Source organism: Bufo gargarizans, chromosome 4, assembly GCF_014858855.1.
Source record: "Bufo gargarizans isolate SCDJY-AF-19 chromosome 4, ASM1485885v1, whole genome shotgun sequence".
In the NCBI taxonomy this organism is placed as follows: Eukaryota; Metazoa; Chordata; class Amphibia; order Anura; family Bufonidae; genus Bufo; species Bufo gargarizans.
Window position 1 is genome coordinate 153,397,229 of NC_058083.1, and position 26,855 is coordinate 153,424,083.

General features: G+C 45.9%; 1 protein-coding gene across 1 annotated transcript in view; it reads left to right on the plus strand.

Moving 5' to 3' along the window:
- Positions 1 to 26,855, plus strand: part of LOC122935284 (trichohyalin-like) — a 154,391-nt gene that overhangs the window by 125,476 nt on the left and 2,060 nt on the right. The window contains exon 9 of the mRNA XM_044291047.1: positions 20,624 to 20,701. Within this exon, the coding sequence (XP_044146982.1) occupies positions 20,624 to 20,701 (78 nt within the window). The remainder of the gene's footprint in view (positions 1 to 20,623; positions 20,702 to 26,855) is intronic.

A 26,855-nucleotide genomic window follows, 5' to 3' on the forward strand; every position in this document is an offset into this window, starting at 1 on the left:
TTAGTATGCAAGAGGCCTAAGGGATAAGTTATTGTCATGGGATAATCCCCTTAATCTGAGTCAGTGGTAGACCTGGTAAAAATGTATGACCATTTAAGCCTCTCGGGGTCTTGTGCTAAGACTTTATAGCCATTCACCTGAACCCGTTGAATTTGGTTGGACTGGCTAACTAAACATACACTGAACAAAAATATAAACATAACACTTTCAATTTTGCTCCCATTTTGCATGAGCTGCACTCAAAGATCTGAAACATTTTCTACATACACAAAAGACCCATTACTCTCAAATATTGTTCACAAATCTGTCTAAATCTGTGTTAGTGAGCTCTTCTCCTTTGCCGAGATAATCCATCCCACCTCACAGGTGTGGCATATCAAGGTGCTGATTAGACAGCATGAATATTACACAGGTGTGCCTTAGACTGCCCACAATAAAAGGGCACTCTGAAATGTGCACAGTTTTGCCTTACTGGGGGAGGGGTCAGAAAACCAGTCAGTATCTGGTGTGGCCAGCATTTGCCTCACGCAGTGCAACACATCGCCACCACATAGAGTTGACCAGGATGTTGATTGTGGCCAGTGGAATGTTGGTCCAGTCCTCTTCAATAGATGTGCGAAGTTGCAGAATATTGGCAGGAACTGGAGCACGCTGTCATATACACCAAACCAGAGCATGAGCAAAATGCCATCAATAAAATGCACCTGTGATCGTTGTCCATAATATACGCCTGCCCATACCATAATCCCACTGCCACCATGGGCCACAAGATCCACAACATTGATGTCAGCAAACTGCTCACCCACACAATGCCACATACACTGTCTACCATCTGCCCTGAACAGTGAAAACCCGGGACTCATCCGTGAACAGAACACCTCTCCAACGTGCCAGACGCCATCAAATGTGAGCATTTGCCCACTCAAGTCGGTTACGACGACGAACTGCAGTCAGGTCCAGACCCCAATGAGAACAACGAGCATGCAGATGAGCTTCCCTGAGACGGTTTCTGACAGTTTGTGCAGAAATTCTTTGGTAATGCAAACCTATTGTTGCTGCAGCTGTCCAGGTGGCTGGTCTCATACGATCATGGAGGTGAACATGCTGGATGTGGAGGTCCTGGGCTGGTGTGGTTACACATGGTCTACAGTTGTGAGCCCGGTTGGATGTACTGCCAAATTCTCTGAAATGCCTTTGGAGATGGCTTATGGTAGAGAAATGATCATTCATTTCATGGGCAACAGCTCTGGTAGACATCCCTGCAGTCAGCATGCCAATTGCACGTTCCCTCAAACGTTGCGACATCTGTGGCATTGTGCTGTGTGATCAAACTGCACATTTCAGAGTGGCTTTTATTGTGGGCAATCTAAGGCACACCAGTGCAATATTCATGCTGTCTAATTAGCACATTGATATGCCACACCTGTGAGGTGGGATGGATTATCTCGGCAAAGGAGAAGTGCTCACTAACACAGATTTAGACAGATTTGTGAACAATATTTGAGAGTAATGGGTCTTTTGTGTATGTAAAAAAAGTTTCAGATCTTTGAGTTTAGCTCATGCAAAATGGGAGCAAAACGAAAGTATTGAGTTTATATTTTTGCTCAGTTGTTTCACCCTCAACATAGAGTATCATCTTGTGTGTGGGGAAAAGGCTGCAACTACACTGGGGAATGCTATACTCTGTATACTCCCCTGGCTATAATCCCTGAGCTCTTTTAAGAGCTTGTTCCTGCATTGCTCTTTGAAGGAAGAGAGGTTCACCCACTGTAACCTGGAAGCCTTGTTGTATGTCCAGGGTGGGTAGAAGACGGCGAGATCCCAACCAAGCTGTGGCAGTTCGTGGGGTCGGCAGTGCTTACAGTGTCAAGAGGAGTGTTTGGAGTACTCGGGAAGCACTAGGAGCATCCATCAATGGAGGTACCCAGTCGGGGTGCCAGGAGATCTGTTACAGTGGTGGCAGCAGTGGGATGTATATGGAGGCCTTCCAAGTCTCCTCTTATGTAGGAAATACATATAAAAAGCAAGGTATGGGGTGCTGCTTGAATAACTAAATAAAATGTATTGTACAGTCACAATCAAAATAATTATGCAAAGCATTTGCCATCTCTGAAATGTGTTGCATGTTCATTTTAACTGTGATTTCAATACTTTGGTACTTTGGTCCCATCTCCCTATTGAAAATCACGGTTGGCTGAGCTGAGCGAGTAGATTGGATTGCATACGCATAGTATGTAAACCCACAAAAGGCCTGCACTGTGGCCATGACTGATATCTCCTGGCTACCGCTCCAGATACAGCTTCTAAGAGTGAATATTTTTTTATTTTATACCTTGGCCAAATATCTCTTTTCTGTGGGGCACAGATCAGGTTTTAATGTGGTAATAAGATAGAACCAATATCTTTTCACTTTTTATGTTGTTGGCGGAAAATGAGAAACCACAAATTGTAGCATTCTTTCTTTTTTTTTTTGCTTATTGTAATTTAACAAAATTAGTTTAACCAGCTCGATATATGTCACAAAATAATCCACCCACTCTCCTGTGTAAGGGCTGTTTTTTGTCGTCATCCAATCAGCATTTTTTTGCAGATCGGATGCGGACCGGTTCACTTCAATGGGGCCGAAAAGATGTGGACAGCACTCCGTTACTGCCCACATCCGTATGTCCATTCCGCCCCCCCCCCAAAAAAAAATAATAATAAAAAGAACATGTCCTATTCTTGTCCGTTTTGAAGACAAGGATAGGACATTTCTGAAGGAGTGAAAAAAAAATGTCTGCAGGTTCTTGGCCAGTATCCATGGTTTGCAGAACACAAAACAGGCTGTGGCTATGTGCATGAGCCCTAACAGCACATATTGGTGATGCTAGAGAGACAGTGACCGGTAATAACTTATATGGATTTAAAGTATTCTGTGATAGAGATGAATTCTTATATGTGTGCATGTAAAATTCACCCTGATGTTGTGAGCAGGGTTGAGGTGGTGGTAGAATTTTTTTCATAGTTATTTTTTTTTTACCCATTTATGTGGCACTACTTTATTCCGCAGCATTTTACAGACATTAGCATCACACTGTCCCCAATGGGGCTCACCATCTAAGGTCCCTATCAGTATGTCTTTGGTGTGTGGGGGAAACCCACACAAATACAGGGAGAACATACAAACTCCATGCAGATATTGTCCTTGGTCGGGTTTGAACCTAGGACCCCAGCGCTGCAAGGCACCAGTGCTAACCACTGGGCCACTGTGCTGCCCATTTTTCTTTCTGTTTTATTACTTTTACTAGCCTCTTTTTTGCCTTTGTCCTTGAGTAAGCAGGGATAACGTGACCTTTGTTACGCCAGCATTCCTCTGTATGCAAATCTAATTTATAAAGCTGAGTGTATGGCTTCTTTCACAAGGGCGAGTTTTCTACGCGGGTGCTGTGTACATGAGCGATGTTTTTCACGCATCACTTGTGCGTTGCATGAAAATCGCAGCATGTTCTATATTCAGAGTTTTTCACGCAACGCAGGCCCCTTAGAAGTGAATAGGGCTATGTGATAATCGCATTGCATCTGCAAGCAAGTGCGGATGCAATGTGATTTTCACGGATGTTTGCTAAGGAGATGATGAGATGAGCCCCGGGACCCCATTAAAGTCCATTTACTGTATTTTTTTCCATTATAACAGTTAAGTAAAATGTCCATTAAGGGTTAAAAAATTATAAACAAATTACCTCTTCCACTTGATCGCGTAGCCGTTATAGTCTTCTTTCTTCTTGCAGGACCTGCACTGACGTCATCGCGCTCAATACGTCGTCAGCGCGATAACGTCAGCGCAGGTCATGCAAGAAGAAAGAAGACTATAACGGCTGCGCGATCAAGTGGATGAGGTAAGTATTTTTTTTATTATTTAACCCGTAAAGAGGACCTTTCATCAGTTTAGCCCTAGTCTAATTATGGTCTTACCCCCACTGATGCCCTTTCTCTTTTGAGCTAAGGTAAGACCATAATTAGACTAGGGCTAAACTGATGAAAGGTCCTCTTTAATGGACATGTTACTTAGCATTCTTTAATGCAAAATACTATTATTTTCCATTATAACCATGTTATAATGGAAAATAATAAAATCTACAGAACCCCGATTCCCAAACCCAAGTCCGGGTTCGGGTCTGGGTATCACAATAATATTTTAATCATGCCCGTGCAAAACGCATTAAAACACTTTGCACGCGCGCGAAAAAAACTGAGCAACGCAATCGCAGATAAAACTGACTGAAATTGCGTGCGCATTCGCGCAGGTTTTCCACAATGCATCCGGACAAAATCTGTGGCGCCCGTGTGAAAGGTGCCTGTGTGTGTGTATGTATGTATGTATGTAAGTCGGCTAAAGGAATCCGCACTGTCCCATTTACAATCCCGGAATTTGGCACACAGGTACATCAGGTGTCTGTAAAGGTTTTAGACCGGGTCTACGCTCTCAAGGACCTACCGTTCCGGAGATAATCCCAAAAAATGCATTAGCCAATAGAAGCTTGTTCACATGACCCTTATCAGCCAATAGAAGCTCGCAGGCCGTTAGCCTCCACAGACACAGTTTTACTCCAGGTTTCCATAACAACCCAGCCATTTTTCTTCACTGCTGTAGGAGAGCTTTAAAGGAAATCTGTCACCAGGATAATAGCTATTGAAGTAAAGTCATGGACTAATAGAACTTTGTACCTTATTGCAAGATGTGCCTTTGTTCCAGCAATAGATGTTTTTTATCCTCTGAAAATCCAGTTTATTTGGTATGCAAATGAGCCAGTAAGGAGCCCAGACACGCCCCCTGCCACAATGTGTCCACCCTCATGTGTCCACGAACTTAAAACCCCCCTGCTAGTCCACGCCCATGATCAGAATAGGCCACGCCCTTCCCACTCATCAGCCGACAGGGATTGAAAAATATGAAGGTAAAAATCCATTTCTGCCAGCTGCAGGGGTGGGAGGGAGGGTGACTTTCTCCCTACAGCTCACACTCAGCACAGTGCTGCTGTCATAGGCCTCCTGCACACGACAGTATTTTTTAACGTCCCGCAAAACGTAGTTCCGTTGTACCGTGATCCGTGCCCGTTTTTTCTTCCGTGGGTCTGCCGTGATTTTTGGAGGATCCACGGACATGAAAAATGAAAAAAAAATCGAAGTCAAGTTTGCCATTGAAATGATAGTAAAAAACCGACACGGATCACGGATGACAATCTTGTGTGCATCCGTGATTTTCACGAACCCATTGACTTGAATGGGTCCGTTAACCGTTGGCCGTGAAAAAAATAGGACAGGTCATATTTTTTTCATGGCCAGGAAACACGGATCACGGACGCGGCTGCCAAACGGTGCAGTTTCCGATTTTTCCACGGACCCATTGAAAGTCAATGGGACCGCAGAAAAACACGTTAAACGGGACAACGGCCACAGGTGCACACAACGGTCGTGTGCATGAGGCCTTAGCGTGAGTTGTTCAAAAGGACACGCCCCAGATCTGGTTAGGCCATGCCCCTCCCACTCCTCAGCTGACAGAGATTAAAAAAATGAAGTTGAAAATCTACTTCTAGGTCCCACTAAGCCAAGCCCCAATCTAGTTAGGCCACGCTCCTTCCCACTCCTCAGCCGAAAGGGATTGAAAAAAAATCAAGTTAAAAATAATCTTCTGTCAGCTGCAGAGGTGGTAGGGACAGTGACTTTCTCCCTGCAGCTCACACTCAGACATCACAGTTTTGCTGACTGAGAGTGAGCTGTTCAAAAGGACATCCTTGTGTCCGTCCAGGCCCTGCACCGGACGGAGGACAGGGAGTCTGAAAGCTGGACTGTCCGGCCTAAATATGGATCTCTGGCCACCCTAGGGGCAGGCTGCTGTGGAGGTCCCAGTTAAGGGGATTGTCCGCTATGGAGGTCAGTGTTAGGCTCCATTCACACGTCCGCAATTCCGTTCCGCATTTTGCGGAAAGGAATTGTGGACCCATTCATTTCTATGGGGTCGCACAATGTTCTGCCCGGATCCGGAAATGTGGACCCGCACTTCCGGGTACCCAATTCCTATTCCTATTAAGTGCCGGCGATGTGCGGTGTCGGTGTCCGTGTTTTGTGGATCCGCAAAACACACACGGATGTGTGAATGGACCCTTAAGAGGCAGATTGCTGTGGGGTGGGCCCCTGTGAAGATCACTGTCAAGGGGGTGGTGTGCTGTGAAACTCACTGTTAAAGGGGAAGGCTGCTGTAAAGGTCAAAGTTAAGGGGGTGGGCATCCAATTTTAAGGGACGGGGCACTGTGGGGGGCAGTGTTAAGAGGTGGGGGGCTGTGAAGGTCACTGTTAAGGGGGCGGGGAGCTGTAGATGTCGCTGTTAAGGTGGATAGTGTTAATATCTTTTAGTTTCAATACGTTTTTATTGAGAAATTTTCTGCAATGTGAGTATACATAGTAGCAGACAAATAATACAGAAAATGACATAATAAAGGTGTGTTCCTTAATATCTAACTTGTCATGTGTCATGCTTATACATTTATAAAATCAGGTAAATATCATTTAGTCATCAACTTCATTTTCACTTGCCCTGTGTTTCAGCCTTTGTCTTCTGTGCTCAGATGACACTTAGTAATGGCGTGGCATAAGTGCATGACAACCACATAAGCCACCTGTTTTGGGTAGCCACCCTGGATTGCATCGTGAGAGCAAAAACCAGTTCACAGTGCAAATGAAAATTTACCAACTGCACTACGTCCTTTGTTGAAGGAGTTTGTGCCTCCTTCCAGCGGCGGGGTATTACCTTTTTTGAAGCATTGAGGATGTGGGCTACGATCCACCTCGCTTCATGCGGGATCTCCTCCAAATCCAAGCTCAAAATAGCCAGTTCCGGTTCTAACGTTCTCTGCAGACTCGTCACCTCTCCCAACATAATAGCTAGTAGATTTCGAGACGTTACACTCTAAATTTACATTACCTAACTCCCTTTTCTATCAGTACCTGCAGATTCGGCACCTGCTTTCCAAAATTCCACCACAAGCAGAGGTGGACAGAGATGAACCATTGCACGGGCTATTCAAAGGTAGTACCACATGCCACTCCAGCATCTCCGTATGGTACTCAATCCTACTCTCAACTAATAGTGGGGGAAAACAGCCTTTCATGTTAAAATAGGAGGCTGAGTTAGGGAAGGAATTCTCATTGTCCTCATGGGCAGCTGCTTTAGACTGGTCTATGAAGTGTTCTAGGTGTATCAATCACACTGAACAGAACAGGAAAATTCTACTCAGATGGTACTTAACTCCAAACAGGTTATCCCAGATCATTCCAAATTACTCCCCTCTCTGCTGGAGAGGCTATGGACACATAGACACCCCGACCCACATGTGGTGGCAGTGTCCGTCGGTCAGTGTTGATATCTTTTAACGACACACACAAACATTAAATGAAATAGATTAAATATACCCGGGTCCTTCAGCTAGTCAGAGATAAAAGTGATCTAATGGCTACTGGCTGGCAGTGATCTATATATGAGGAATGCTGGGAGGATACAAATCATGTCCTCCCAGCATGCTCCTCTTCCCCATCAGACTGCTGGAAGCCTGTGATGTCATTTAACCACATTCCTGCATTTGGATCTCATTGCAGAACACAGTGCTCACTTTGGAACTGATGATTTCAGCATCCTGTCACTCCAGCATCAGCTCAATCTGTTCAATGGGATAGCGCAAGGCAGCATGATCTACCATTAAACAGGGCCACTTGCAGTAAATATACTGTATGCCACTGGAGCATGGGGTGTATGCTACAATAACATAGGTAGACATATTGGTGATGTGAGGCATGTAAAATTCTGTATACAGAAATACTATGGTTTAGTCCATGGTAAGTCCCACTGCCACGGTTAAAGCATAGTCCATTGGGGCAGATTGATCAAGACCAGCATTTTCTACTCCAATCTTGATATCCCTACCACCACTGGAGGATGCGCTTTACGATGAGCCACGTGACTTAAATTACGTGTCATAAATTAAGCACATCCTCCATCAGTCTGTGTGCCTAGAAGAAAATGTATGCCAGCTCATAGCTGGCATGGATTTCAGTCATTATTTCCTCCAGAAAAATGGCATAAATGATGATAGATGTCCAGTGGCCAATGTCCCCAACCACACCACTCCCACAACACTCCCCCCTTTTCTGAAGGAAGCAAAGGAGGAGTAGAAATTACATTTGCACAAACATTTTTTTTTAAATGGATTCAAAAAGTCACACATTTTTTATGACAGTTTTCTGGCGTATGAGGATGATAAATCTCCTTAGTTTAGAAACAAAACTGGACCATCATGATTACAGCATGAACCCCTAAAAGTATAAAGAAACATAGAACATGTGGCATCCAATGAAACTTGGTAAAAACTGGCATTTCTCACAACAGTCTTGGTAAGAAGCCCACTGAGGAAGATGCAACCAGTCTGTCTTTGTGCTAAAAACTGAACTCTCTTCTCTTATAATGTTCATCAGTTTTCTGTTGTATATTATTGTAAATTTCGGGGGTCGTGGTGGCCCTACTCCATATGTCAAAGGGGTACTCTGGTAGGTACAGGTTATTGTCACATCCTGCCCTGTGGGTGTTCTGATGAGATATGTCAGAGTTACTGCACGTGACTTGATCTGACAGTTTGTTTTGTTGTGGGTTTGAACTGAATCCCATCTCCTCCCAGGTGTTTTTCTTTAGGTAATTTGTGAGGCTATTTATTCCTCCCTCTCCCTATAGCCTTTGCGAGTTTTAGTTCTGCCTTGTGTGAGCGCTAGAAGTTTGGTGGATCGTCTGCTCCAACACATCTCTAGATAAGTCCTTTTTCCTTCTGTGTCTGTTTTTACTTGGCCTCTAGGATGACGCTGACTCCTTCGGTTGTTGAAGGAGCTGGGTGTCTCTTTCCCTCTTCCCTACAGCTGAGGGTTTGGTTCAGTGTGTTACAGTCATAGGTACGTGGGCATGTGCATATCTACTATTGAGATATGCACATGGGCATAGCAGCTTAGGGAAAGTGTTTTAGGGATTGCTAGGAAGTGACCCCTTTGTTCCCTAGCATTTGGGGCTTAGTCAGTTGTTTTGTTTGTCTTGTCGTGTTCTGTTTCCTTCCCTTATCTTTCCTACCTTGACAGTTATGCCCTTTCCACAGGATAGGGGATAACTATCAGATTGGTCGGGGTCATACCGGTGAGACCCTCACAGATCGCGAGAACGGGGGTCCCAAACCCCCCTGCAGGTACCCTCGCTGCTCCCCTAAAATGACTGGAACAGCCGGTCGCACATGTACTCAGCCGCTCTATTCATTTCTTTGGGAGGTTATGAGGTAGTCAAACGCTCTACTCTGCTATCTCCGAAACTCCTATTGAAATGAATGGAGCAGCCGCTCACATGTGCGACTGGCCGTTCCGGTCATTTTAGGGGAGCAGCAGCGGGCCTACAAGAGGTTTGGGGCCCCCTGTTATCGTGATCATTTGGGTCCCAGCGATAGGACCTCCACCGATCTGATAGGTATCCCCTCCTGTGGATAGGGGATAACTTGTACCTACCAGACTCTCCCCACCTAATAAAAAAAAAAAAAAAGTGGTGAGAGTGGCGTAAAATATAAAAGTTGCTAAATCGTTTGCCAGTTAGGCCAAATTTTGTGACTTTTAAATGCCAAAAACGTGCTGTAAAGGTTTTGTAAATGACCCCCAAAAGTGTGCAAAAAATAATAATTTGTATACCCATTGTAGTACACAGAGTAGATGATCCAGAGATCGGGGCATGCACCATTTCCTTCCCTGGATTCAGGAGTTCTGGTACATTTTCAAGGATATGTGGATCATGCAGAATTAGGCTACTTTTCAATTAGGCGTTTTGGCCGGATCCGTCATGGATCTGCAAAAACTGATCCGTTACAATAATACAACCGCATGCATCCGTCATGAACTGATCCGTTTGTATTATCTGTAACATAGCCAAGACGGATCCGTCATGAACTCTATTGAAAGTCAATGGGAGACGGATCCGTTTTCTATTGTGCCAGATTGTGTCAGAGAAAACAGATCCCTCCCCATTGACTTACATTGTGTGCCAGGACGGATCCCTTTGGCAAGCAGCGTTTTGGTGTCCGCCTCCAGAGCTGAATGGAGACTGATCTGATGCATTCTGAGCGGATCCCTTTCTATTCAGAATGCATTAGGGCAAAACTGATCCATTTTGGATCTCACAGACGGAAAGCTAAAACGCAAGTGTGAAAGTAGCCTTAGTATATGACGCTGCGCTGACACTGTTTCTATTGTGACATTTTTTACAGTCATCCATTAGATTACTACCAGTATAATCTCTTCATTCTAGAGCCACATCTTTATGAATGAGTACCAGTTAGCACACATTGATACGTGCATGTGAGGAATTGTATGCTATATTTAGTCTTCGTGAAGGCTGATGATGCTACCATCAGTCATACTATACCGTAGTTGTGAGTCACATTGTGTCAGTAATGACTTGTTCTGTATTACAGTATTCTAGTTCAGTATTCTCAGAAGGGTCATTTACTATTACAGTGGATATGTTTCCTGTAACTATCCATATAAAAACCACTGACTGTAGGCATTAGTGATCATTTTCCTAAGAAGCAACTAAAATCTTAGTCTTGAAATATGTATAATGGCTCCTGCACACACAGGCAAAGATGTACTAATTTGGCTACATGCACACGACCGTATGTGTTTTGCGGTCCACTAATTGGAGATCCGCCCAAAAAAAACGGATTACATCCATATGCCATCCGTTTTTTTTGCGGATCCATTGTAACAATGCCTAAAACCGACAAGAATAAGACATGTTATTTTTTTGCGGGGCTACGAAACTGACATACGGATGCGGATAGCACACGGTGTGCTGTCCGCATTTTTTGTGGATCCATTGAAATGAATGGGTCTGCATCCTCTCCGCAAAGAAAACGGAACAGACACGGAAACAAACAACGTTCGTGTGCCTGTAGCCTTCATCTGTGCCAAAAATCTGTCTAAAAAGTGGCACAATTTGGCGCCTATAGGGTTTCTAAGTTTTGTCCAACAAGCTCGGCGAGGGGCAAGGCTTGGCAGATAGTGAGTCAAGTATTATGTGAAAATCTGTCTCAAAGTAAGGGTACATTCACATCTTATGTAAATATTACTTCTGACAGAGAACAGCCTACCGGTGTTCCCCAGATCCGGCATTGCCGGATTTAACAGATCACCGCCAGATCCCTATTGAGTATAGCTATTGCAGGCAAGAACAGGCATATTCTATTAGTGCTGCCAATGCGGTCCGCAAAATGCGGAACGCACATTGCTGCTTTACGTATTTTGCGGCTCCGTGGATCCGCAAAACACGTTGCGAACGTGTGAATGGAGCCTTACAGCTGGGATTATGCAGGATCAGACTGCCGGATCACCTCTGACGGAGATATAAATGCAGCCTAAGGCCTCATGCACACGACTGTTGTTTCATTCCTTGTCCGTTGTTCAGTTTTTTGTGATTTTCTGCGGACCCATTGACTTTCAATGGGTCCGTTGAAAACTCGGCTAATGCACCGTTTGTCATCTGCGTCTGTGATCCGTGGTTCCAGTCCATCAAAAAAATATAACCTGTCCTATTTTTTTCACAGAAAACAGTTCGCTGACCCATTCAAGTCAATGGGGCCGTACAAAAAACGCGGAGACACACAACATTGTCATGCGCGTCCGCGTCAGGTTTTTTCGTATCATTTGCATGGCAAACTTGACTTCGACTTTTTTTTACTTTCCTTCATGTCTCTGGTGATCCTCCAAAAATAAAGGAAGACACACGGAAACAAAAACGGAAATGGATCACGGAACAACGGAACCTCATTTTGCGGAACGGAACACAACAACGGTCGTGTGCATGAGGCCTAAGCCAACCAATAGTTGGTAAAGAGTCTGAGAAAAGTGTCTATCCCTGCACCACATGTATCTAGACATTCTGTCTAAGCTCACACCAACTATAGGATGGGTAAATCTGGGCCACATTTTATTTATTTTTTTAGCATTTTTATTACATTTTTAATGGACGTTTTACATGCATTTTTGGAGGTGTTTTTTTAAATCTTGTTTTTGAAGTCCTATTGATAGACCTATTAAGAAAACACAAACAACCATATGTATAACATGTAGCATAAAAAAAAAAAAAATGTCAGCGACTAGAAATGCTCTTAAAATGTGAGGGGGAATTTATCAAAGACCAGCGTTTTACACCAATCTCTGATATCCCCTGTGCTGCCTGAGGATGCGTCTAATTTATGACGCGACGCAGGCCTCATCATAAACTAGGCGCGTCCTCCAGGTATCTGTGCGCCTAGACTGATATCTATGGCAGCTCATGTAATCCTGCTCACCAATTGCTACTTTATCTGTACTTTTTACAGGTAAACTAAAGCCTGAATTACATTGCACGATCTAGCAAGCGATTGTTGAGAGGGAAGCGTTCTTTCCCGGCAATCGCCTAGCGGAGAAGACCGCTGCTATTACATGCAGCATGGGGGGGGGGGGGGGGGAATCGCTGTGCCATCACTCATCCCTATACTATCTAGTTGTGATTACACAGCACAATCTGCTGCTGGCAAACCAGGATTTTTAAGCATGCTGAAAGATTCCGATTCCCCATTCAGTATTAGGCTACATGCACACGACTGTTGGGTGGCCATGGCAGTATTGCGGCCCGCAAACAGAGGGTCAGCAATCCACGGCCTCCGGCCGTGTGCACCACACATCACGGATGCGGACCCATTGACTTGAGATGCCGAACGGAGTCACGGAACGGAACACCGGAAGCACTACGGAGTGCTTCCGTGGAGTTTCTTTCCGTTGTTCCGTTTGGCATCTCCGGAATTGCGGACCCATTCAAGTGAATGGGTCCGCATCCGTGATGTGTGTTGCACACGGCCGGCGGCTGTGGACTGCCACAGCCACCCAACAGTCGTGTGCATGTAGCCTAATACTGAATGGGCAATCGGAATCTTCCAGCATGCTTAAAAATCCTGGTTTGCCAGCAGCAGATTGTGCTGTGTAATCACAACTAGATAGTATAGGGATGAGTGATGGCATAGCCACGGCCGCCCAACAGTCGTGTGCATGTAGCCTAATATCATATGTCATATTTATTTGTGGTGCGGACAGACAACGGACCCATTCAAATTGAATGGGTCCGGCCTGCTGCACGGATGTTGCCCGTGCATTGGGGACCGCAATTGCGGTCCCCAATGCACGGAACGGCCGCACAACGGCCGTGTGCATGAGGCCTTAAGCCTGAGGCCTCATGCACACAGACGTTGTTTGGCAGCGGAGCCGTTTTGGCAGCTTGGATGTGGACCAATTCACTTCAATGGGGCCGCAAATGATGCAGACAGCACTCCGTGTGCTGTCCGCATCCGTGGCTCTGTTCCGCGGCCCCCGCTAAAAAAATATAACATGTCCTATTCTTGTCCACGCTTTGCGGGCAAGAATAGGCATTTATATTTTCGGCGCCAGTTCCGTTCTGCAAATTGCGGAAGGCAACGCGGACGGCTTCAGTTTTTTGCGGATCGCAAAAAACAGCACGGTCGTGTGCATGAGGCCTCATTCACATGTCGGTGTTTGCCCATCAGTGAGTGTGAGCCAAAACCAGGATTGGAGTCTCCACAGACATAAGGTATAAGGAAAAGATCTGCACCTGTTCTGTGTTTATAGCCGCACCTGTTTTTTGCTGAAAATCACTGATGGAAATCACTGACTGAACACTGACGTGTGAATGAGGCTTTAGACTGCCAGATCATCACTAACCAGCATTCCTGCGAACCCTCATTAACCACCTCCCTTCCGCCCGTTGAATATAAACGTCCTGGAGGTGGATCTCTATCTCTGAATGGATGTTTCTGAACGTCCATTCAGAGATTGCAGCTGAACGCTAATCGTGCAGCTGCAGAGCGGGTTGCCCGCTGTCAGTAACAGCAGGGCAACCCAGAGAGAAGGCAGGGACAGTGCCCAGGTGTCCCTGCCTTCTAGATCACTGTATACAGCGCTATGCGCTTCCTGTGCCAGCACTGTGGTCATGTGACCGCCGGGGCCGGGAGAGTGCAGGAGCTGTCGGGTCTTCTACAGACCTCGATCAGCCCTGCACTGAGGCTGTACAGCGCTGTATTGTGCTGTACAGCCTCTCTGGGGGTGTATTTCCCCTGTAACTGGGGCTACTATGTCAGCCCCAGTTACAGGAGAAATTAATAGTGGAAAAAAAATAAAAAGTGAAGTTAAATGTCCCCCAGAGGTCTTGTATGACATTATGGGGGACGCAAAGTGTAAAATAAAAAATTAAAAAATTAAGTGTTAAAATAAAAAAAAGGTTTCACATGTAAAAAAAAATAAAAAAAATTCCCCAACCCCAAGTAAGGAATTCAAAAAAAGTTAAAAATAGAAAAAATAAAATAAAATAGACATATTTGGTATTGCCGTGTCCGTGACAGTCGGCTCTATAAATATATCACATGATCCACCCAGTCAGATGAACACCATGAAAAAAAAAAAAGAAAACTGTGTCAAAAAAGCAATTTTTGTCACCTTACATCACAAAAAGTGCAGCACCAAGTGATCAAAAAGGCGTATGTCCAACAAAATGGTGCCAATAAAACCGTCACCTCATCCCGCAGAAAATGAGCCTCTACATAGGAAAATCGCTTAAAAAATTTAAAAAACTATAGTTCTCAGAACATGGACACATTAAAACATCATTTTTTTGTTTCAAAAATGCTATTATTGTGTTAAAGTGAAATAAAAAAAATAAGTATACATATTAGGTATTGCTGCGTCCGTAACAACCAGCTCTATAAAAATATCACATGACCTAACCCCTCGGGTGAACACCGTAAAAAAAAATATATATACATTTTTTGTCACCTAACATCACATAAAGTGCAACACCAAGCGATCAAAAAGGCGTATGCTCACTGCATTACGGACAATGATAGGACTATTCTATTAGGGGCCAGCAGTTCCGTTTCACAAAATACGGAATGCACACGGACGTCATCCATATTTTTTACGGATCCGTTTTTACGGACAGCAAAATACATACGGTCGTGTGCATGAGCCCTTAAGGGCACAATTTCACAATTGTTTCTTCCTGGCATCTGCCTTCTTCTTGCCTGACATTGCATATTTGCTTGATCCCTGTACAGAATCTTTCACCACATCCTACCTGTGGTGTTCACATCATCTGAAAACTTGCCAAGCATTTTAAGAGAGATTTATTCACAACCTTTTTTCCCAATGATGCATCCAGTGCATCTAAAAAGCATGAAAATAGTGATGGCTACAAATCTCCTGTCTACAGCTTGTGTGCAGACCTATGTATCCTATGGTAACATATGACACTCTGTGCAGTCTGATTGCCTTCGACCTGTTTCCTTCTTCGTGCTAACATACATTTGGTAATTTAGCAAAAAATAGGAGACAGGTAGTACAATTGCAAATTCAGACTACTCAGGTTTTGTTTGTTGTCTGTTGCCTTGGAAACACATCTCTTTCCATGGAGCAGTAAACACAAAACAATAGGAGATTTTTCATTATCATTTTTGCAAAGTTACTTATTTTTCATGTTATGTGCTTTGGACCTTTCACTTTAGCAAAGTTAAGTCAATAAAATAACAGGTTTTAAATACATGTCATCTGTTCACACGGGCGAGAATTCCGTGTGAAAGGGGCGTGAGGTGAATGCATTGCACCCGCACTGAATCTGGACCCATTCACTTCAATGGGGCTGTGCAGATGAGCGGTGATTTTCACGCATCACTTGTGCGTTGTGTGAAAATCGCAGAATGTTCTATATTCAGCGTTTTTCACGCAACGCAGGCCCCATAGAAATGAATGGGGCTGCGTGAAAATCGCAAGCAAGTGCAGATGCGGTGCGATTTTAACGCATGGTTGCTAGGAGATAATGGGGATGAGCAACCCCGGACCCCAATAAAGTCTATTCACTGTATTATTTTCCCTTATAACATGGTTATAAGGGAAAATAATAGCATTCTTAGTACAGAATGCTTACTAAAATGTGGCTTAAGGGGTTAAAAAATTTACTCACCTCATCCACTTGATTGCGCAGCCGGCATCGTCTTCTTTCAGGACCTGAAAAAGGACCTTTGATGTCGTAATTGCGCTCACCACTTGGTGATGTCAGCACAGGTCCTGCTGAATGAAGATAGAAGATTACGTCATTAAAGGTCCTTTTGCAGGTCCCGAAAGAAGATGATTCCGGCTGAGCGATCAAGTGGATGAGGTGAGTTATGTTTTTATAATTTTTTAACCCTCAATTTTCAATACTTTGCATTCTGTATTAAAGAATGCTATTATTTTCCATTATAACCATGTATAATGGAAAATAATAAACTCTACAGAACACTGATCCCAAACCCGAACTGCAGTGAAGAAGTCCGGGTTCGGGTCTGGGTACCACATTCAGTTTTTTTCTCACGCGCGTGCAAAACGCATTGCACTTGCACGGTAAAAACTGAACATCTGAACGCAATCGCAGACAAAACTGACTGCAATTGCGTGCCTACTGGTGCGGGTTTCCCGCAATGCACCCTGAACACATCCGGCCCTCACCCGTGACGCCCGTGTGAAAGGGGCCTTAGTCTTCTCTTACACTGAACACAGATCTTTATATAGTTATGAAATGTAATTCCAGTCTACACTTCTATTACTAAGGCTACTTTCACACTTGCAGCAGGTCAGATCCGACAGGCTGTTCACCCTGTCGGATCCGTCCTTCCGCTATTTCGCAGTGCCGCCGGACCGCCGCTCCGTCCCCATTGACTATAATGGGGACGGGGCGGAGCTCCGGCGCAGCACGGCAGTGCACGGGGAAAGGCCGCCGGACTAAAAGTCCTGCATGTCTGACTTTTTTAGTCCGGCGGCCTCTCACCGCGAACTGCCGTACCTCGCCGGAGCGGAGGCACAGCAAAATACCGGAAGGACGGATCCGACAGGGTGAACAGCCTGTCGGATCCGGCCTGCCGCAAGTGTGAAAGTAGCCTTAGTGATATGCCAGCAATCCCATCATCTTCTTAATGCTCTCAAATCATGAGAAAGTGCTAATATGTTGAGGTTTTGAATAGCTCCTTCCACTTTTCTCCACCTGGCCTGATAGGCAGCAGTTATTCCTGATTCTAATTATACAGTCATGTGCAATAGGCTTCATCAATCTTTCTTTGTAATTACCTGATTCATTGTAACGCCATCAGAATATCTGGGTCATTGTGCAGCTGCATGCAACTCTCTGTGAAATGTTCCGCTTACCTTAATTGAGAGCGACATCCGCTTACGTTATGCTTTATCATGCTACATATTGCAATAATGAGGTATTATATGTTAGGTACCGATGCAGTATTAATTACTGGTAAAAAAATTTTTTTTTTATCTCACCATCTAATTCACTTCTGTCATGAGACAGAGTGATAAATATTCATAAGATGCCGATAGACGGTTAAAATAGTGTGTCTAATTTAATGATCTTGCACCGACAGCCCCCATTATCAGGCTGTATACCTATATATTGTGCCTGGCATCCAACATTTGGAAGTAGCATTGTAAGGAATCGGTCAGCTGCTCCGTGCCAAGCCCTGAACGCACTACCGGTGTTGTGGACTGGCTGAGATCAGGTGCCTGACAAACCACTGTGCACATTGTTCTTCCCCAAGTCTTTCTCAGTTGGATGATAGGCAGGGACAGTATGTAACGGGACTTGTTAACACCCACTAGTGTAATCTTATAGATTGTCTGTATAAAGGGGGGATTTTGAACATCTTCAGGGGAGCAAAGAGGATTTTAAAAAAAACAGCTCTAACAGAGGGCAGGACATACCAGACCGCAAAAACATGTGTGCATGAGCCCTTAGGGTGCAGTCACACCTCCGTATTTTAGGTCCACATCCTATCTCCATTTCTTGTGGATCGCACGCGGACAACTCATTCATTTCTATGGGGACACAAAAAATGTAATCCACGTACTGTTCACATTCGTGCTACCAAGCCACAAATCATAGAACGTGTCCTATTCTTGTCCTTTTTACGGACAAGAATAGACATTTTTTCAATGGGGTCTGTGAAAATTTTGGGATGCACACAGATCACATCTGTATTTTGGGATCCATGATTTTCAGACTGCAAAACAGATATGGTCTTGTGAGTGCACCCTTAGGCGACAGATTGACTTAGTCATAGTAAGAGCTCTTGATAAATGAACTGTTAAACAGCAAGGGGTCCACACTGTTTTTGCACAGGAGACCTCTACCGTTTATGTCTGCCCCTAACACGTCTTTATCACTTCTGGCCCAATGGGGACCGCAAGGCCGAGGGTCCAGACCCACAACGCTGGAACGGAGGGATTTTTAGTTCATTATTTCTTTTTCAAACCGCTCAGCTCCCATAAAGATTTGAAAAACTGTCAGACAACCCTTTTAATGTCTTATGTGCAGTGTGCCCCCAGGAGAGCGGTCTGGAGGATGGGAGTAGAAATAGTCACATTTCAGACACTCCCTAGGCCATGCAGAGATGAGAAGGGCGCATCTTTTTTCCCCTTCAGGGCACTCCCTGGTATTGGGGTTCTTCTGCCTGATGGTGTTTAGGGGCAGGTGCATAGCTATAGGGGGTGCAGAGGTCGCAGCCACTACCGGGCCCAGGAGCCTGAGGGGGCCCAAAGACCCTGGTGCCACATAAGAAGACACCAGCATTATAGAAAGTGCATGCAGATCAAGTTACACTTCTGGCTGGAGGGAAGGGGTTAGGTCAAGAATTTGGCATAAGGGGAGGGGGTGCCGTTTTAATTTTTGCCCCAGGCAGCACGAAGGCTATGTGCTTCCCTGACCACAAAGCACTGAGGGAAGGTGGGCCCAAGCTGAAACCTTACACCAGGGCCCATGAGCCTTTAGCTACACCCCAGTTTAGGGGTGCCCTTATAGTAGTGGTTGCTGTGAGGTAAAGTTCACTGTACTTTAGAGCAATAGTTGGCAGATGGTTCACACAGGCACTGTACACATTCAGTGCCATCTTTATAACTGGCATATACAAGTTCTCAAGGTTGTGTATAGGACGTAGTAGGTCAAGTAAAAGTTCCCTCTGAGTCTCTGTCTATTTAACCTGCATAATCTTTTCAAATCTGGCCAAGGAAATGCAAGCTTTCTCTCTCTCTTTCTCTCAATATCTCTAAAGCGCTAACTCTGCAATTTCCACTGAGGGGCACACTAGAGCAGATGGGCAGTCGGTCTTTTAAGTGTGGCAGGTAGTGATGAGCGAACTTCTGTTTTAAGTTCGGCGTCTAAAGTTCGGCTTCCGGTTAGCGGAGAATCCCGATATGGATTCCGACTTCCGTTGTGGTCCGTGGTAGCGGAATCAATAATCGGCCATTATTGATTCCGCTACCACGGACCACAATGGAAGTCGGAATCCATATCGGGAACCATATCGGGATTCTCCGCTAACCGGAAGCCGAACTTTAGACGCCGAACTTAAAACAGAAGTTCGCTCATCACTAGTGGCAGGGTGTCTGAGGCTTCCCTCCCTGACCACAGTGCAGTGCAGTCCAAACAATGTACTGTATGTATGTGTTACCTTTCACTGGCTTGTATCGGCCTGCACTCTCCCTTGTAAATGGGCTGGTTCACTTTGTTAATTCTTGTCTCCCAGGACAGGTGTTCCCTGGTCATGCTGCTGTGGCTCTCATACAGCTCACTCTCTGGCGCTCTGCCACACACACTGACTGCTAGCTGCTTCAGGAATAAGTAGGGTGGAGCCAGCCACACCTAGCTACTGCCTAGTGACTGAGACAGGGGCTAGATAATGAACCCCATACTTCCCTATACACAACTTTTGAGGACTCGCAGTGCATAAAGTACAGTGCATAAACCCCTTTTCAGCGGGCTTCTAGAACACTGCACATGTAAGTAATATTTTAGATCCAACATTATTAATTTCATAATAGATTTTTTGGTGAACACTATTTTTCTGGACAGAGAGCATATCCCATCCGTAAGGATAGTGATAAATGATAAAGATGGTTGCCCGCAGCAGCTGCAGTGGGAAGCTTTGTAACCTACTGCATACTGTTATTATTGTGGACGTCAGTGCATCAACTGTATGCTGTAAACTCCTAAGCTCCCCCTTGTGGTGTCTGCTGGCAGGCAGAATTTTATAATTTAAAGAGCATCTGTCAGCAGGATCAACCTTATTAAACCAGGCATAATGCCTGGTAGGGTCGATCTACCAGGCATGGTACCTAATGTTTCTGATGCAGAAAATCACTGTCCTCAGCGTTAGACTGCTAAAGATAGTGACTGGCTGCAGCGGTCAGCTGCCATATTCCGGCACATCCCTGCTGTAGTTTGTAAAAAAAAAAGCAGCAGGAGGACTAGACCAGTGTATCTTCCACATTCAAATTGCAAAACCGTGGCAACCTCAGGGTTCTAGTGGATTTTTCCTGTGAAAAGTTACGCCGTGCAAACATTCCTTAAAAGTATTCTACATTTGCCTTTTCTTCTGATTGAACACCATAGTTGCATATAAATTATTGATTTTCATTATACTTATCTTTATTTTTATAGAATTAAAACTAGAGAAGCAACTGAGCTCCAAAATAAACTTCAGAGAATGGAATCTGATAAAGAAGCCACAATCCTGAGGTAAACTTATATCTGCGTGTATATTTAATAATCTTAGTAATAAATGGGGCTCAGTACAAGTGTTGGTCGGGTGCTTGAGTAGAACACCTCGGGATGCTCGGGTGCTCTACAGAGCAGTGATGGTCAGTTCGCAGTGTTCTCCAGCGAACACATGCGGGCTGCCATCTTGACTCACCCGTCCGGCGATGCACAGGTAAGCCCTTACCTGTGTCTGTGCTGGGAGCCGGTCTGAAATCAAATGCGGTCACCGCCGGGCCGGGGGCCTTTATCGGGCTGTTCTCGGAACTGCCTACTCCCGGTGAACTCATTTGATTTCAGACCGGCTCGCGGCACAGGCACAGGTAATGGCTTACCTGTGCATCGCCAGACGGGTGAGTCAAGAAGGCAGCCCGCACGTGTTCGCTGGCGAACACTGCAAACTGACCATCACTGCTACAGAGCACCCAAGCACAATGGAAGTCAATGGGAGAACCAAAGCATTAAACCAGGCACCTCCTGCTCTGAAGAGGGGAGGGTGTCTGGTTCATAGGAAAGGGTCAGAAATTGATGGAAACACCACTGAAATGTTTCAGGAACAGCATTGGGAGGATGTCTGGTTGCATCTTGGACTCCCAGGTCGCTGCTGGGAACGATGTTGTCCGAGTAGTACACCACTTTTACAGACTGACAATAATACGCACAAAACCAAAGATAAAATCAATTTTGGAGGAAAAATTGTTAGGAAACATTCTTTCCTGTATATTTACTTGTATATAAAGTGCAAGTGCTGCCAAAATTTACAAGGAAGAGGCACTCCGATACAACCTGTATATCACATAAAGGAGGGCCTCATTCACATTGTGGTACAATTGTTCAGGTAGTGGGACTCCTACACTCTTAGTGCATAGGCTTTAAGTGAAAGGGCTTCCAAAAATTACAAGGAACCGGCACTACAATACACCCTTTATTACAAATAAATGAGGGCATCCTACACGCCTTTGAAAAATTATGATTGATGGCCTGCTGGTGACCCTCAAAAACTATTAGTTTAAGGGCCTGCTAATCTGACCATCTAAAACATTAGGGAAAAGGGCCTGCTGCTGATCTGACCATCTAAACATTAGGGGTGAGGGTCTGCTGCTGAGCTGACCCTCTAAAACATTAGGGGCGAGTGCCTGCTGCTGAGCTAACCCTCTAAAACATTAGGGGCGAGTGCCTGCTTCTGTTCTGACCATCTAAAACATTAGGGGGAGGGTGTGCTGCTGAGCTGACCTGATGTGACCCTCAAAAACATTATGGTTGAAGGCCTCCTTGTGACCCTCAAAAACATTATGGGCGACAGCCTGCTGGTGACCCTCTAAAACATTATGGATGAGGGTCCGCTGCTGAGCTGACCCTCTACAACATTAGGAGCGAGGGCAGCCTAATAAGCATGTTGTTATGATGGAGTAGGGGGAGGAGGACGAGATAAGGGAGATTTAACCCTATACCCTTTTTAGTGGTGGAAGGAGTGCATGGGAATACAGTGTATTCAATACACCATAAAAGCCACATTAAGGGTCCATTCACACGTCCGCAAGTGTGGTCCGCATCCGTTCCGCAATTTTGCGGAACGGGTGCGGACCCATTCATTCTCTATGGGGACGGAATGGATGCGAACAGCACACAGTGTGCTGTCCGCATCCACATTTCCGGAGCGCGCCGCCGATCTTCCGGTCCACGGATAGGCATTTCTATGGGGGTGCCGGCCGGGTGTATTGCGCAACACACAAGGGACGTGTGAATGAACCCTTAGAGTGCCTTTGTGTTCAGCCGCTTTCCTCTGGTGGAGTAGAGAAGTCATGGTCAATCCAGGCCTTGTTCATTTTTATGAGTCAACCGGTCAGCATTTTCAGTTGACAGGCGGATGTGCTTATCAGTTATTATGCCCCCAGCAGCACTAAATACACGCTCTGACAAAACGCTGGCGGCGGGGCAGGCCAGCACCTCCAAGGCGTAGAGCACCAGTTCGTGCCATTTGTCCAGCTTGGACACCCAATAGTTCTAAGGCACAGAGGGATCACTGTGGATGCTGACATGGTCTGCTAAGTACTCCTTCACCATCTTCCAAAAATTTTCCCTCCTTGTGACACTAGGCCATGCATCAGGTTGAGGGTGCTGGTGGGGTGTCATAAAACTATCCCAGGCCTTGGAGAGTGTTGCCCTTCCTCTGTTGGAACTGCTTTGTGTTCCCCTCGTATCTCCTCCTTGGTTGGCCAAGGAACTACATACTCTGTAACCAGTGTTGTCAGCTGGAAATTTTTGGAGCAAATTTTCCACAAGGACCTTCTGGTATTGCACCATTTTGCTCATCCTCTCCACCACAGGAATGAGAGATGAGAAGTTCTCTTTGTAGTGGGCGTCGAGAAGGGTAAATAACCAGTAATCGGTGTTGGCCAAAATCCGTACAACGTGAGGGTCACGGGGAAGGCAGTCTAACATAAAGTCAGCCATGTGTGCCAGAGTCCCAGCAAACAAGACTTCGCTGTCCTCAGCAGGAGGATGACTCTCAATCTCCTTATCCTCTTCCTCCTCTTCTACCCATCCACGCTGAACAGATGGAATAAAACTTCCATGGGTACTACCCTCTGTAGCGGAGGCAACCGTCTCCTGCTCCTTTTCCTCATCATCCAATTTGCGCTGAGAAGACGAACTGAGGGTGGTCTGGCTATTACCCTGTGTACTGTCTTCCCCCATTTCCACCTCTTCCACATGCAAAGCGTCCACCTTAATTTTGAGCGGCGAGCGTTTGAGTAGACACAGAAGTGGGATGGTTACGCTGATAATAACGTTATCGCCGCTCACCATCTGTGTTGATTCCTCAAAGTTGCGTAAAACCTCACAGAGGTCAGACTCCAATGCCCACTCGTCGCTTGTGAAGAGCAGAAGCTGACTGGAAAGGCGACGACCATGTTGCAGCTGGTATTCCACTTCTGCCCTCTGCTGCTCACAAAGACTAGCCAACATGTGGAACGTGGAGTTCCAGCACGTGCTCACGGCGCACAACAGTCGGTGAGCTGGCAATTGCAAGTGCTGCAGCGCTGACAGACCGGCGGAAGCTGTCGATGACTTGCGGAAATGGGCACACACGCGGCGCACCTTCACCAGTAGCTCAGGCAAATTAGGGTAAGTTTTTTAGAAACGGCTGAACCACTAGGTTAAACACGTGGGCTACACATGGTATGTGTGTGAGCTTGCCAAGCTCCAAAGCCACCACCAAGTTACGGCCATTATCAGACACAAGTCTGATCCCTTATCCCCTGCCACAACTCTGCTGCGGTGGGCTGTTTGTCACCTAAGCAGATCAGTTTAAACATGGCCTGTTGCCGCTTCCCCACTGCAGTGCTACACTGCTTCCAGCTACTGACTGATGTCTGACTGATGCAGCAAGATGATAATTCAGAGGTGGAAGTGGAGGCGGAGGAGGAGAAGGGGGGTTGCAGCCACTAACGTAGGTGGTGGCGTAAACGCTGATGGTAGTAGGGCCCGCAACCCTTGGCATCAGTAGCACCTGTTCCATCCCAGGGTATGACTTATTCCCGGCATCCACAACGTTCACCCAGTGTGCCGTTAGGGAAATGTAGTGTCTCTGCCCAAAAGCACTTGTCTATGTGTCTGTCGTTAAGTGGACCTTCCCAATAACTGCATTAGTCAGAGCACGGGTGATGTTACAGGACACATGCTGGTGTAAGGACTGCACACCGTTAAAAATATTGGCGGCTGGCGAAAGTGTAACGCGGGACGGCCACCGCCATCAGTCTGCGGAAAGCCTCAGTGTCCACAAGCCTAAATGGCAACATTTCCAGGGCCAGCAATTTGGAAAGGTGAGCATTTAGTGCTATGGTCTGTGGGTGGGTGGCTGGGTATTTGCGCTTTCGTTCAAAGGCCTGGGGTATAGACATGTGTACGCTGCGCTGGGACACAGAAGTGGATGTGCTAGCTGATGGTGCTTGCGAAGGTCCAGGTGCATAGCGGGAGGCATCCAGGCCTGCATCTTGGACAGGGGATTGGCCAGCACGTAACACATCGGAAGAGGAGGTAGTGGTGTGACCCGCAGACACTGATTGTGGACCCAGGCGTTCGGCCCAGCTATTAGGGTGCTTTGATGCCATGTGGCGGATAGTGCTGTTGTTGGTGAGGTTGCTAGTGTTCACACCACTGCTCATTTTAGTTTCTCTTTTATCGTCCGCACTTTCCTAAAAAAAAAGCGTCAGACTGCGGTACACCTACCCCTTGGCAAGGGAGATTGCTGCAAGGGGGTGCTCCCGGGAACAGTTGCGCGCCTGTTTGGTGTGGCCAGCTTTCTCCCTTTTGCCACCCCACTGCCTCTTCCAGCCTGTTGTGGTGCTGCAGATCCTCCCCCCTCTGTACTGCTGTCCTCGCTCGGCTTGCTACCTTCCCAGGCTGGGTCAGTGACTTCATCGTCCACCACCTCCTCTTCCACTTCCCCACTCTGGATATCCTCCTGACTTGTTGACTTAACAACAACCTCCGTTATTAACAAGTGTCTCATCCTCATCAATGAGACACCTCTTGAGACACTAATTGCAGTTGACTTATTGGCAACTGTGTCTCATCATCATCACCCACCTCGTGAAACACTAATTGCCGTTCCCCACCGTCATCTTGTGACTGTGGATGCTCAAGAGTTAGGGAATTAGAGCACAATATCTCCTCATGTCCCTCTTCAAGCGGGCTTGTCGAGAGGCCCAAATCAAGGAATGGCGAAGAAAAGATCTCCTCGGATTATCCGAGTGTTGGATCACTTGTTTGCCAAGACTCTCCATGGTGGGAGGAAGGAGTATCAGGGTGAGAAACTGTTGACCAGACTTTTGGCTACTGAGACTGGACTTTGTGGAAGACAGGGTGGTGCTTAACCAACTGGAAGCATTATCTGCTGCAATCTAACTGACCACCTGCTCGCACTGGCCTGACTTCGAGAGTGGTGTCCTGGGCCGCCCTGCAAACTGGGACATGAAGCTAGGTATCGTGGATGAGTGTGTTTCTTGTGCTCTGGCAGCAGGCACAGTTTCTCCACGCCCAGGACCACGGCCTCTGTGTGCACCATCAGCAGCACAGCCACTTCCCTGTCCCTTACTGCTCGCCTTGCGCATATAAAATGGTATATATTCTTGCAAGTATGTCACACGTACAGTTAGGTAGGTTTTGTAAGTATATGCGCAAATAAAGTACACAGAATGTCAGATATTTTTAGGATGCGCACACGTTAGGAGGAGATGTAGCAGAGATGTAGCAGAGATGTAGCAGGAGATGTAGCAGAGATAATGTCGCTGTCCGCAGCGTCTATGAAAAAAGTACACTGAATGTCACAGATAATTTTAGGACGCGCAAACGTTATACAGGAGGTATAGCACAAGTAATGTCACCAGCGGCTAATAAAAAATTACACTGAATTAATGTCACTGATATTTAGGATGCGTAATACAGGCAATGTAGCGCTGGTAATGTCGCTGTCACCAGCAGCTAAATAATTACGCTGAATGTCTCAGATATTTAGGCTGCGCAAATGTAAAATAAAAGATGTAGCAGAGGTTGTGTCACTATCATAAGCGGCATTAACAATTCCACGCAATTTAGCGCAGGTTGCGCTAATAATTATATTGCTGCCAGATACAACAATAGTCCTTAAAAGGACTTTTGGGTCTCTAACAAGTTTTTTCACTCAAATATTACTATTTCACTCCCTAACTATCTGTCCCTTCTTCAGCACAGCTCTTCCTCACTAAGACTAAGCATAACACATGTCATCGCGTGCTATATAGCACCCGATTGCGCGTTCCGACCAGCCAATCACTGTAATGCCAGTAGCCAACATGGCTACGGCATTACAGTGAGTGCCAGCACCTCCGCGCATATTTATTGGCTGCATAGCAGCTACATAGCAGCCAATAAACGAGGAGGAGACTCGAGCATCGCGCTCGAGCACACGCGGTGTTCGACCGAACACCGCAATGTGCCGAGCATTGCGATGCTCAAGTTAAATTAGTGTTCGGCAGAGCATGCTTGCCGAACACTACTCAGTACCTGAATACAAGCCAACTTGATAGGTGGGATGTTTAGGAATGTTTTCTCTGTTTAAGGTCTTGTGCACACAACTGTATCCATTATGCGCCCA